Genomic DNA, 14,109 nt, shown 5'->3' on the forward strand with positions numbered 1-14,109 from the left:
TATATATATATTCTATATCCTTCCCTCCCTGCTGTATATATATATTCTATATCCTTCCCTCCCTGCTGTATATATATATTCTATATCCTTCCCTCCCTGCTGTATATATATATTCTATATCCTTCCCTCCCTGCTGTATATATATATTCTATATCCTTCCCTCCCTGCTGTATATATATATTCTATATCCTTCCCTCCCTGCTGTATATATATATTCTATATCCTTCCCTCCCTGCTGTATATATATATTCTATATCCTTCCCTCCCTGCTGTATATATATATATTCTATATCCTTCCCTCCCTGCTGTGTATATATATATTCTATATCCTTCCCTCCCTGCTGTATATATATATTCTATATCCTTCCCTCCCTGCTGTGTATATATATATTCTATATCCTTCCCTCCCTGCTGTATATATATATTCTATATCCTTCCCTCCCTGCTGTGTATATATATATTCTATATCCTTCCCTCCCTGCTGTGTATATATATATTCTATATCCTTCCCTCCCTGCTGTATATATATATATATATATTCTATATCCTTCCCTCCCTGCTGTATATATATATATTCTATATCCTTCCCTCCCTGCTGTATATATATATTCTATATCCTTCCCTCCCTGCTGTATATATATATTCTATATCCTTCCCTCCCTGCTGTATATATATTCTATATCCTTCCCTCCCTGCTGTATATATATTCTATATCCTTCCCTCCCTGCTGTATATATATATATATTCTATATCCTTCCCTCCCTGCTGTATATATATATTCTATATCCTTCCCTCCCTGCTGTATATATATATTCTATATCCTTCCCTCCCTGCTGTATATATATATTCTATATCCTTCCCTCCCTGCTGTATATATATATATTCTATATCCTTCCCTCCCTGCTGTATATATATATATTCTATATCCTTCCCTCCCTGCTGTATATATATATATTCTATATCCTTCCCTCCCTGCTGTGTATATATATATATTCTATATCCTTCCCTCCCTGCTGTATATATATATTCTATATCCTTCCCTCCCTGCTGTGTATATATATATATATTCTATATCCTTCCCTCCCTGCTGTATATATCTTCTATATCCTTCCCTCCCTGCTGTATATATATATTCTATATCCTTCCCTCCCTGCTGTATATATATATTCTATATCCTTCCCTCCCTGCTGTATATATATATTCTATATCCTTCCCTCCCTGCTGTATATATATTCTATATCCTTCCCTCCCTGCTGTATATATATATATTCTATATCCTTCCCTCCCTGCTGTATATATATATTCTATATCCTTCCCTCCCTGCTGTATATATATATTCTATATCCTTCCCTCCCTGCTGTATATATATATTCTATATCCTTCCCTCCCTGCTGTGTATATATATATATTCTATATCCTTCCCTCCCTGCTGTATATATTTGTCTTTTCTAGCACCATCCGCTGGTGTGGTGAAGATCGTGGTAAGACAGTCCACCAGAGAGATCCCAGCATCTTCTCAGCGCCACCCTTTGGCCCCTGCTGTGCGCCCTCTTCTCAGAGTTGTTCAGGGTCCTTCTGCAGAGCAGTCCGCTGTCAGAGAAGGGGCTGCAGAGCAGCGAGTGGGTAGGTACAGGCCGTACAGACCATCCTGGTCCTCTCCACATGTGACTGACATCTGACCAGGGTTTGTATCTTTCTGCAGCTCCGGTTGTGTCCACCTCCACCCTGACTCTGACTAACAGCTCTCTGCTGATGATGTCCAACCCAACGCTGACTGCACGGCTGCCTTCCCCCAACTCTGCTCAGCCTGGTGTAGAGGAGTCTCCGGGCCCCCCTGTGTCCGGTGTGGCCTTACGGCTTCTCACCACCTCGGCAGCCATGCAGCTCACCAACCACCACTCTCCTCCTCCTAGATTTACACAGAGTCCTGCTCTTCCCAACTGCGCTTCTGTCCCCGCACATTTGTCATTCCCGGACCCTTCCCCCATAAAGTCAGTGCTAAATCCAGATGGTGTCGGCAGCGGTGCCTTGGACGCACCGTCTGTCCAGAATGGGAATGATACCGCCATCCAGGTGTCTCCGGCTTTCACAGCCCCCACCGCAGCTGCAGACAGTCCCCTGTATGTTAACCTTATCCCAAACCCACCATCTCCCACTTCCAATATCCCCAAAATGGCCCCTGCCACCCCCACATACAACCTGAGTTTAGTGCCTACCCTCCTAGCTAATTCTGCTCCCAGCACAGTGTCCAGCTCTTATCCTATCCCACGTTTTCTGACCAGTCCGGTGTCTCTGCTGACTCTGTCCCCTCTTTCCTCAAGTAACAGTGGTCCCAGCCAGGTCCTGTACACACATCCCAATGCCAGCGCCTTCCCAGCAGCCTCGGTGTCTGCCTCATTGTCTGCCTCATTACCATTACTGGCAGCACCGGTGTCATTTACAGCTCCTCTACCCGTGTCCACCACCTCCCAAACTTCATTGTCTTCTCCTCTGTCTGTTGTGGAGACTCCATCCCAGCAACCCCGACCGCTTGTGTCACCGGTGTCCGGGCATTGTAGTCTGTCCACCGCCTCCCCCCTCCCTCTAATATCTGCCCCGACTGCTGCCTCATCACTTGCCCCCCTGCCTGTGCGGTCTGCCCCATCATCTGCCCCCCTCTCTATGCTGTCTGCCCCATCATCTGCCCCCCTCCCTGTGCGGTCTGCCCCATCATCTGCCCCCCTCCCTGTGCGGTCTGCCCTATCGCCTGCCCCCCTCCCTGTGCGGTCTGCCCCATCGCCTGCCCCCCTCCCTGTGCTGTCTGCCCCATCGCCTGCCCCCCTCCCTGTGCTGTCTGCCCCATCGCCTGCCCCCCTCCCTGTGCTGTCTGCCCCATCGCCTGCCCCCCTCCCTGTGCTGTCTGCCCCATCGCCTGCCCCCCTCCCTGTGCTGTCTGCCCCATCGCCCGCCCCCCTCCCTGTGCTGTCTGCCCCATCGCCCGCCCCCCTCCCTGTGCTGTCTGCCCCATCGCCCGCCCCCCTCCCTGTGCTGTCTGCCCCATCGCCCGCCCCCCTCCCTGTGCTGTCTGCCCCCCTCCCTGTGCTGTCTGCCCCATCGCCCGCCCCCCTCCCTGTGTTGTCTGCCCCATCGCCCGCCCCCCTCCCTGTGCTGTCTGCCCCCCTCCCTGTGCTGTCTGCCCCATCGCCCGCCCCCCTCCCTGTGCTGTCTGCCCCATCGCCCGCCCCCCTCCCTGTGCTGTCTGCCCCATCGCCCGCCCCCCTCTCTGTGCTGTCTGCCCCATCATCTGCCCCCCTCTCTGTCCTGTCTGCCCCCACTCCTGGTACCCTTTTGGCAGCCACAGCTTCTATACTGGAGGGTCCCGGTAGCCAGCCCCTCATCCTGTCCTCAGATTCCGCCTCTGTACCTCTTCTAGAAGCCTCTGCGTCTGATTCATTGCCGTCTCTGGTCCTTAATACAGCTCTTAAGTTGCCCTCTGTCGTCTCCTCTCCCGTGCCTCTGTTGTCTACCCCTGGCACAGGTCCTCTCTTGGCATCTGCCAAGGTGCCCATCCCTATAGTTAGCGCTGCGTCCGCCTCACGCATGCTCTCAGTTTCTCAAGCATCGTCTCTTCCTTTGTTGGCCTCTGCTGGCTCCCCCTGTGACCCGGTCTCCTCACATTCCATACTGATCCCTGCCCCTATAGCGTTGGCATCGTTGAGGCATTCTGCCCCTGTCACCTCACTCACGTTCACCACCTCTGGTTCTCTCAGTTCAGTAGCATCATCCACCTCTATTCCTGCTGTGGTGACGAAGATAAGCTCCGTGCCCTCTGTACCAGCTGATACCCAGGTGGGCTTGGTTCCTCCTCTGGAGGCCACTGATGTAATGCCTGGCTTAACCCAGTCTCATCTACCTTGTTTATCTCTCAGGATTCCCGCTCCACAACCCTCCTTGCCGGTGTCCACACAGTCCCCATCATTGCCAGCATCTGCTCCAGCCCCCATGCCCCCCATGCCAGCTTCCACTCCCATTCCTTTGCCCCTGTTGCCAGCCTCCACCCCCTCTCCTGTGTCCTCCTTGCCGCCATCTTCCTTTGATCCGTCCTCTCTGTTACTGGTTCCAACCTCTGACCTGTCGTCATCCATTCCTCCCTGCACTCCTCCGGCTGCCCCCCCATCCCTGCTGCCCCCTCCTTCGGCCCCCCATCCCCTGGTCATCTCCATTTCTGCCCCCCTGACATTGTCAGCTTCGTCCCCTTCTTTAGGAGTTTCTGCTCATTCTCACATTCCTCTGGTCACTGCCCCAGTGCTGCCCCCCCAGTCCTCAGCTGCTGGCCTGCTTCCCAGTAGTTCACCTAAGGCTTTTCCATTGGTGCCCCACCCCTCAGCAGATGCTAGTGTGTCCCCCTCCCCCACATCGGTCACTACAGACACCAAGCCCCCCACACTTCCCAGTCCTGTCAATAGCCTCCCCCCAGCCTGTGCACAAGAGCCATCTTTGTCCCTGTCGGTGGCTGACCCCCCAACAGTTACCCTGGGCTCCATCGCAGAGTCTGACAGCATAAGAGAAGGAGACGAGTCCCGACCACCGCACAATGCTGCATCCACGTGTGTAAGGCCACGCCGGCAGCTTCCGCCTCTTCCCCGCTCTCCTTTCTACTTGGTAAGTGAATCCTCAATGTGTTGTAAGGGTGCGGTGCCATCATGGTGCTTGTACTGACGGAGAACCATCTCTGGGCAGGAGCCGCTAGAGGAACGACGTAGGAAACAGAAGCTGGAGCGGCTGGATCGGATCTATCATCTGAATGAGAGGAGAAGCAGCCTGGCCCCCATCTATGGCACCGAGGTGCTGCGGTTCTGCACCCTGCAGCCTGCTATCCAGCAGAGCCACGCTTTACGTACTTGCATGTTTACTGCAGCCGAGCGCTTGGAGCAGCTGGCTCCCGTCATTGAGAGGTGAGCGGAGTAAGGTGCATTGTGGGAAAGCTTTGCAATAGTCGGGCCATGATCTACATAAACTTTTCTCCATAGGTTTATATTTGCTATGCCTCCTGTGGAGGCCCCACAGATAACCCTTCACACCTCTCACCCTCCACCCTCCTTGGTCCTGGAAGAATCGGTCTTCAAAGATAAGCTATCCCAGGAGCTGACCCCGCACACCCGCTGCCTCCATCGCATCATCTCCAACATGAGGACCCAGTTCCCTGATCTTCGCCTTATACAGTATGACTGTGGTAAGTGTGCATCCCTGGGAAGGAGACCCCCGGGATTGTGCGTACAGGGAAGGAGACCCCCTGGGATTGTGTGTACAGGGAAGGTGACCCCCGGGATTGTGTGTACAGGGAAGGAGACCCCCGGGATTGTGTGTACAGGTAAGGAGACCCCCGGGATTATGTGTACAGGGAAGGAGACCCCCGGGATTGTGTGTACAGGGAAGGAGACCCCCGGGATTATGTGTACAGGGAAGGAGACCCCCGGGATTGTGTGTACAGGGAAGGAGACCCCCGGGATTGTGTGTACAGGGAAGGAGACCCCCGGGATTGTGTGTACAGGGAAGGAGACCCCCGGGATTGTGTGTACAGGGAAGGAGACCCCCGGGATTGTGCGTACAGGGAAGGAGACCCCCCGGGATTGTGCGTACAGGGAAGGAGACCCACGGGATTATGCGTACAGGGAAGGAGACCCCCGGGATTGTGTGTACAGGGAAGGAGACCCCCGGGATTGTGTGTACAGGGAAGGAGACCCCCGGGATTGTGTGTACAGGGAAGGAGACCCCCGGGATTGTGTGTACAGGGAAGGTGACCCCCGGGATTGTGTGTACAGGGAAGGTGACCCCCGGGATTGTGTGTACAGGGAAGGAGACCCCCGGGATTGTGTGTACAGGGAAGGAGACCCCCGGGATTGTGTGTACAGGGAAGGAGACCCCCGGGATTGTGCGTACAGGGAAGGAGACCCCCCGGGATTGTGCGTACAGGGAAGGAGACCCACGGGATTATGCGTACAGGGAAGGAGACCCCCGGGATTGTGTGTACAGGGAAGGAGACCCCCGGGATTGTGTGTACAGGGAAGGAGACCCCCGGGATTGTGTGTACAGGGAAGGAGACCCCCGGGATTGTGTGTACAGGGAAGGTGACCCCCGGGATTGTGTGTACAGGGAAGGTGACCCCCGGGATTGTGTGTACAGGGAAGGAGACCCCCGGGATTGTGTGTACAGGGAAGGTGACCCCCGGGATTGTGTGTACAGGGAAGGAGACCCCCGGGATTGTGTGTACAGGGAAGGAGACCCCCTGGGATTGTGCGTACAGGGAAGGAGACCCACGGGATTATGCGTACAGGGAAGGTGACCCCCGGGATTGTGCGTACAGGGAAGGTGACCCCCGGGATTGTGCGTACAGGGAAGGTGACCCCCGGGATTGTGCGTACAGGGAAGGAGACCCCCGGGATTATGTGACAGCTGACATCCCCCCCGCTGCAGCCATATTTCTCTCTGTTCTGTGCTATGTTCTCACACTCCGCGGTCATAAGGGGCAGTTCTCCTTCTATTAATCTCTTTTTAGGAAAACTCCAGACCCTGGACCGTCTGCTGCGTCAGCTGAAATCTGGCGGCCATCGCGTTCTCCTTTTCACTCAGATGACACGAATGTTAGATATCTTGGAGCAGTTCCTGAATTATCACGGACACATCTATCTGCGCCTTGACGGATCTACCCGTGTGGAGCAGAGACAGGTAACATGGAGGTGGTCAGGGGCTGGGAGGTGGTGTTATGAGGCCACAGGGTGAAGCCTCTTCTCGCTCTTCTCCAGGTCCTGATGGAACGGTTTAACATGGACAAGCGCATCTTCTGCTTCATTCTGTCTACACGCAGTGGAGGAGTGGGGGTGAACCTGACCGGGGCTGACACGGTTATCTTCTATGACAGTGACTGGAATCCCACAATGGATGCGCAGGCTCAGGACCGCTGCCACCGCATTGGGCAGACGCGAGACGTGCACATATACAGGTGGGTGCTGCAGGCTTCTCACCCCCCCCCCCCCCCCCCAAGTCTTACTGTGTATGCAGCCGCTTGTACATCACTTGTGTCTTACAGACTTGTCAGTGAGAGAACAGTGGAAGAAAACATTCTGAAGAAAGCCCAGCAGAAGCGGATGTTGGGAGACATGGCCATCGAGGGCGGGAACTTCACTACAGCGTACTTCAAACAGGTAACGGCGGGGCTCCCGGCTCTCCTGGTCTAATGTGTTGCAGCCATGGCTTCCTCCTCTTAAGCCGGATTCACATCTGGGTCTGTATTTGAACTGATGACATTGGTTACATCAGTTCACTCTCCATTCCTAATCTGGTAGAACTAGGGCTGCATGTTATATCGCAAAAGCAATCAAATCGATAGTGATACGTGCCATTATCTGCTCGGGCTGGCTCCCGAGGGTGTGACGGGGGGAGGAGAGTGTGGCGGGGTGTGACAAAGGGTAGGAGAATGTGACAAGGGGGGTGGGGAGATGTGAAATAGGCGGTGGGCATAAAATGGGTAGGTAGATGTGAAATGGGGGCAATTGGATATGAAATGGGGGGATTTCACCATTTTTTTTATCGTGCAGCCCTAGTTAGAACTGTTCATATAAAACTGATATAACTATGTCCTCTATATAAATCTCCTCTCCTCCTTTCCCGTGGTGTTCCCCTTTATGTATAAGTTATAGGTGAGTATTTGATGGATCCTAGTGTAGCTTGCACAGTATCAGTAAAATAGGGTTAAACACAGAGGTCTTAAAACATAGCTTTTATTATTAATAAAGTAAAATGAACATAATATAGAACAAAGAAAAGGTAATGTGGTCAGTTGCAGCTTGATATAGATAAGGGGCCCACCACTATTTGTCCTGTATTCTGACCCTACTGACAAAAAGGACCCCCTACCTATTAATGCAGGAAGGCCTTCCTAGAGAGGGCCAACCGGCATCCGGAACATCCTACCTCACCCTACATAGCTAAGGATGGGGGAGTGGTCTGGTGCAGCATAAATATAGAGAAACACTGTGGCCTAATAGCTGACTGACAGGTACCTCCCCTCTATGTATATAACGTCTCTCTCATCTCCCTCTGTCTCCTCTTTCTATACATGAGAAGATCCTGGAAGCTTTTCCGGTCAGTTTTATCCCATTGAATATAGGATCAGTTTTTCTCGTTTCCTGACTCTTGAATGAGCAGACATATGTACATTTGTTAAAAAACTAAAAAATAAGGTGCAGCTCACAACAGAAGGACCGAGGCAGTTAAAGCTAAAGCCGGACCCCACCGGCAACAATATTGTAAATTAATAGAAACATATAGCTTATGCCTCTAGGACCTCACCAATGGGGCATAATGGTGTGGACAAAGATAGATGTAACAGCGTTTATTCAAAAATTGCTTTTAATTCAGATATAAAATATAATATATAAATAAAATAGTAGCAAAATATCACATTACACTGGCATTGATCTAATGAAAATCTCACTGGGCCCTAGTGAGGTATCAAAAAATGTGTGAATTAATATTTAAATAAGTCCATGAATCTGCAGATAAAAAAATATAAAAATAAAAATACCAATATAAAAATAAGTCCGTAAGAAACGTGTGGATATTGTAACATAAAGTCAATGAAGAAATTAATAAAAAAGTTGATGAATGAATGATACGGAGTATCTCTCACCACTGCTTCTGGCTTGGTCTGTTGTAGTGGATGGATCGCAGCCTCATAATCCTCATGTGCCCCAATGAGTGGAAGGGGGGCACAGATTGATAGATCTCCCTTAGAAGCCCCGTTGGCAGGGGGGCGCAGATGTTGCGTATCGTGGGCTCCGATGGCAGGGGAGCAAGCGGCAGTTGCAGCGCTCGGGACCTCGTTCGCTTACCGGCTTAGCACAGACACTCTGGCAGGAGTGTCAGTCGGCTCGGGTGCGACAACGGGTCTGCTGGTGATGGTATTCCGCGAGCAGTGGAAGGTCTGGGGAGGCAGAAGATGAGGCTATGAGATGCAATGGATGGTAAGGTTACAGCCAGGCAGGGCGGAGTAGAACAGGTTTAACTCCTCTGTTGCCGAGGTATTTGCAGATGGACGCTGATGATAACTGTGAATAGTGCCAGATTTCTAAACGCGTTTCGGGGTACTGGGAAACAAAGACCTCCGACCCCTTCCTCAGTAGAAATGTGTATATACATCAATCTGTGCCCCCCTTCCACTCATTGGGGCACATGAGGATTATGAGGCTGCGATCCATCCACTACAACAGACCAAGCCAGAAGCAGTGGTGAGAGATACTCCGTATCATTTATCCGTATCAACTTTTTTATTAATTTCTTCATTGACTTTATGTTACAATATCCACACGTTTCTTACGGACTTATTTTTATATTGGTATTTTTATTTTTAATATTTTTTTATCTGCAGATTCATGGACTTATTTAAATATTAATTCACACATTTTTTGATACCTCACTAGGGCCCAGTGAGATTTTCATTAGATCAATGCCAGTGTAATGTGATATTTTGCTACTATTTTATTTATATATATATATTATATTTTATATCTGAATTAAAAGCAATTTTTGAATAAACGCTGTTACATCTATCTTTGTCCACACCATTATGCCCCATTGGTGAGGTCCTAGAGGCATAAGCTATAGGTTTTTATTATATGTACATGTGTATCTGGCCTGTGTGCAGTGACATAGGGAGGAATAGGAAGCGTCCGGTACTTCTGCACCTCGGATGGTCATGACAACTTCATTTATTTTCAGCAAACGATCAGGGAGTTGTTTGACATGGAGGATGCACCTCGCAAAGAAGCTGAAGTCCGCAATGTATCTCCAGACCCCAGTACTGAAGACGTGGGGGCATCTCGCCAAGCCCACATACTGGAGCAGGTGGGTTCAGCCATGACAGACAGCCCCTGTATAAAACTATAGAACCAGAAGGAATCTTGGCACTCAGTTTCTTGATTGTAAAGTTGGTGTCTATTTACACCATACCATATCGCACAATCGATTTACAGGACGCATTTCGCCATTTACCTTTATCAACTGTAATAGCACATCGCATTCAAACAAAACAGTGCTGAGATTTCTTCTGATTCTATTGTTATTTATCTTCCTGGCACCACATACACATGAAGTGACGACCCTTCTTCAGTGTAAACCTGGCTGGCTGTGAGAGCGGTCGTTCAATGTCATTTGTACCCATGCCTCTTGCAGGCGCTGTGTGGTGCGGAGGATGAGGAGGACACCCTGGCTGCCTCTTTGGTTCGAGCAGAGCAGGTGGCAGACCTGGCAGAATTTAATGAAAATGTTCCTTTGGATCCAGAAGAAGAGGAGCAAAGCCGTGCAGAGCAGGAGATTTCTGCTTTGGTGGAACAGGTAAGGCTTGGAATGACCGAATGACAGTGAGGACTTAATGACATAGGTGCATTAACACTTGAATGTTCCCCTCAGCTGACGCCCATCGAGAGGTATGCCATGTACTTTCTAGAAGCGTCATTAGAAGAAGTCAGTAAGGAGGAGCTGAAGCAGGCAGAGGTAAGTGACCTTACCCATAGTCAACTCACAGGGAAAACATCCAGATCTCTCCACCATTCTAATGGGCTCTTTCCTTTCTCACCTCAGGAGCAGGTAGAAGCTGCCCGTAAAGACCTTTTCCTTGCCAAGGATGATGTAGGACTGATGACTGAAGATAAATGGGATGAAGAATCCAGGAGAAGCCGTAAAGTGAAAACTCCAGTGCCCAGCAGACCCTCGGAACGTGTTGGTGTCCGCATGAGTGAAAGGCTGAGAGGAAGCAAACTGGCTGAAAATTTGGACCACACAGAGAACCTAACCATTCCAGACACCGCACCCCCATCCCAGGAAGAGCAGGATGTAAGTTTATCCTCCACCACCAGCAATCCGACCACTCCAAAACCAGATGCTGCCAGTCCAAGCACAGACACCATGGCCAGCCAGGCTCCTACAGTGGACCCACTCTCCACTACATTGCCTCCTAGTGGCCCATCTGAGGACGACAGTGTTCATGAAGTCGAACTTAAGACAGAAGATGCAGAGGTCACTGCATCCCGAAATGTTGCTGAATCAGAGTCTGTTCCAGGCAGTCCTGTTGGTACTTTTTCAGGCAGCCCAGAGGATGCGGTACCAGGCAGCCCAGAGGATGCGGTACCAGGCAGCCCCGTAAGCGCTGTGCCAGGCAGCCCCGTAAGCGCTGTGCCAGGCAGCCCCGTAAGCGCTGTGCCAGGCAGCCCCGTAAGCGCTGTGCCAGGCAGCCCCGTAAGCGCTGTGCCAGGCAGCCCCGTAAGCGCTGTGCCAGGCAGCCCCGTAAGCGCTGTGCCAGGCAGCCCCGTAAGCGCTGTGCCAGGCAGCCCCGTAAGCGCTGTGCCAGGCAGCCCCGTAAGCGCTGTGCCAGGCAGCCCCGTAAGCGCTGTGCCAGGCAGCCCCGTAAGCGCTGTGCCAGGCAGCCCCGTAAGCGCTGTGCCAGGCAGCCCCATGGATGTAGTCCCTGGCAGCCCGGTGAGCGCTGTGCCAGAAGAACCTACACCACCCCGCACACCTCACAGCAGCCCGGTGAGCGCTGTGCCAGAAGAACCTACACCACCCCGCACACCTCACAGCAGCCCGGTGAGCGCTGTGCCAGAAGAACCTACACCACCCCGCACACCTCACAGCAGCCCGGTGAGCGCTGTGCCAGAAGAACCTACACCACCCCGCACACCTCGCAGAAAAGTCTTTGCAGATTCGGAGATTACACTTGCTGGGGCTACAGAGGCCTCACCCACTGCAAAGGTGCTGAGACGGCTGCCAGGGCGACTTGTTACTGTGGTACAAGACCGGCTTCCCACTCCCCGCCGTCACTACAGAGGAAGGGGCCAACATACTGTCACCGAGAATGACTGTCAGAGTCCCGATAGGCCTGGCCCTCCGAGCCCTCCCCATGAATACTTATCAGAAGAGACTTCAGAAACAGGGAGCCCCCCACCAAAGCGAAAGAGAGGAAGGCCCCCCAAAACAAGAGCAGACATCTCACCAACCAGTGTCCCTATAGATGTGCCCCCTGTGGATGCCTCTCTCCACATCTCTCATGACCCAGGCGCTGTAGCTCAAGGAGCCCCAATGGACTTGGCTCCTCCTGCTGTGGTAGTTCAGACACCTGCTAGTCCACCTTGTTCCTTCAAAATTAACTCTGACAGTGAAAGTGGATCCCCTATTGAGAAAAGAAAGAGAGGACGACCTCCTAAAAGGCGTGAAGTGTCTCCCATTGTTGCCACCCCTATGTCACCCAAAACACTTGAAGCACCTCTCAGTGTTGCTTCACAAGCCTCCACTAAAGTCTGTGAAGAGCCCTCATTTGCTTCACCATCGTCCAACAAGAAATGTCAAGAGCCTATAGATGTTGCATTACCTTTGTCTCACAGAGACCGTACACCTGAGACTCCTGTGCAGGAAAGAAAAGTGGCAAAAGTCTTTGGTGCATACAGTGAATCGTCTTTACCGCAGCCTGGCCCCTCTGCTGACTCCATCATTCCCAGTGTATCTTCCAACATTCCGGTGGTGTCCGCCGAAGCTACAAGCAGCAGCGGTGTAGAGGAGCCCATGTCCCCACCAAAGCGTAAACGTGGCCGCCCACCCAAGCCTCGTCCTGTGCCCAAAGTAGACTCCAGTCCCACGTTGCAGAATGACAGGATAGACAGTTCTCCAGAACGATCCCCCAGTCCCCAAATCACACGGACTTCTCTACAAAGGAAATGCAAACCACTTAAGGCTGAGCCCCATGACACCAGGGAGCAGAGCTCCTCCCTAGCTGACACTGATGACTCCTCAGATGAGGAGGTGACTGTAAGGACCCCTCTTACCCGTAGTGCCAGGACTAGACTACAGACCACAAGTCCCACACCTCCGGCAATCTTACCCAGCTCTACTTTATCTTCCAAAAAATCCCGTGGACGTTCTCCCCGTGCTGCCCCTGTCCAACAAAACCTTCCCACAAAAAAACGAAAGCCACCTAGTGTGAGTTCTCCCAGCCCATCGTCATCATCCCCACACGGCAGCTCCAGCGAAGGCCGGAAGCGCCCTTGTCCCCCCACAGAGCGCATTCTGCGCAGCTCCCTTACTGCCAACCCTGCCAGCAACACTCGCTCATCACGCTCCCCTCTCCTCAATTCTCCCAATAGCCACAGAGGCAGGAAGGCCAAAACGTGAGTTGCTGGGCGTGGATGTGGCCATTGTGTTTTCTTTGGCGAGAAGCCTCCTTGACAAATAACTTGGAGAATAAGAAAGAGGGCCCCAGGTTGACCCCCATTTTGTTTTGGGACTTGCTGAGTGTTGGCTGTGTATCTGCAGCCCCGGTTATGAGGATCACAATCTATGCAAGAGGATGGGACAGACGGGACTTTGGGCACTACTACGTTCTCACTGGTGGTGTGGATTGTCAGGCCCTGTAGTATTAGGTGTCCCTGAGGGCTGGGCATGTCATGGGCACTCACAGCCTCTGGACTTGTTTCTACAGAAGTTCCTGTATTTCTTTCATGAAAATAAAGTGTTGAGTAAAGTGCGTTGTGTGTTCTGAGGCCCGTCTGTCAAGTGAGCACTGGCCGGATCGGAACGCAGGTCCGGATCCTGCTAAAGGGAATCTGTCAGGACCTGTATGATTTTACCTTGTTTTAGCAGTCTGGTTTGATTCCTAGAACTTGCGATGCACATGAAATTCTATATTTTTGTCTCTTGTATCGTTGGAATAAAGTTGATAGTGTCGCCTACCTCTCCCTCATCTCCTTGCTGCCTTCTTTACTCATCTGGTGTTGGGCATGGTGGACAGGCAGCAATGGTGTCAAGTCATCCATCATGGCTCCCGGAGGCTTAGGTGACTACAAGGTGTCAGGGATCATGTCGTAGACATCAGGTGTGGTAGAGATGAAGCAGCATTAGCTGAAACCCCCTCAGGAGGACCTTCACTGCTTCAGGGTCATAGGTCATGCATTGCTTGTAGCGTCAGGAGGTGCAGCGGTTACTTCATGAGAGGTTCCCTTTGCCCATTGTATTATTTGGCATCTCGGTCTTGATGTTACGTGACATTCCTGTCAGTTATCGATCACACTATAGGTTACGCCGGAT

The 14,109-nt window shown here is 51.6% G+C and overlaps 1 protein-coding gene across 1 annotated transcript in view; it reads left to right on the forward strand.

The window, feature by feature from the left end:
* Positions 1-13,782, forward strand: part of SRCAP (Snf2 related CREBBP activator protein) — an 85,028-nt gene extending 71,246 nt beyond the window's left edge. The window contains exons 22-32 of the mRNA XM_056553174.1: positions 1,453-1,623; positions 1,703-4,641; positions 4,720-4,934; positions 5,010-5,212; positions 6,536-6,705; positions 6,783-6,979; positions 7,067-7,181; positions 9,757-9,882; positions 10,210-10,371; positions 10,447-10,530; positions 10,618-13,782. Of these exons, the coding sequence (XP_056409149.1) occupies positions 1,453-1,623; positions 1,703-4,641; positions 4,720-4,934; positions 5,010-5,212; positions 6,536-6,705; positions 6,783-6,979; positions 7,067-7,181; positions 9,757-9,882; positions 10,210-10,371; positions 10,447-10,530; positions 10,618-13,197 (6,962 nt within the window). The 3' untranslated portion in view covers positions 13,198-13,782. The remainder of the gene's footprint in view (positions 1-1,452; positions 1,624-1,702; positions 4,642-4,719; positions 4,935-5,009; positions 5,213-6,535; positions 6,706-6,782; positions 6,980-7,066; positions 7,182-9,756; positions 9,883-10,209; positions 10,372-10,446; positions 10,531-10,617) is intronic.
* Positions 13,783-14,109: the final 327 nt, after the last annotated feature.

The sequence above is a fragment of the Hyla sarda genome, unplaced genomic scaffold (genome assembly GCF_029499605.1).
Source record: "Hyla sarda isolate aHylSar1 unplaced genomic scaffold, aHylSar1.hap1 scaffold_253, whole genome shotgun sequence".
In the NCBI taxonomy this organism is placed as follows: domain Eukaryota; kingdom Metazoa; phylum Chordata; class Amphibia; order Anura; family Hylidae; genus Hyla; species Hyla sarda.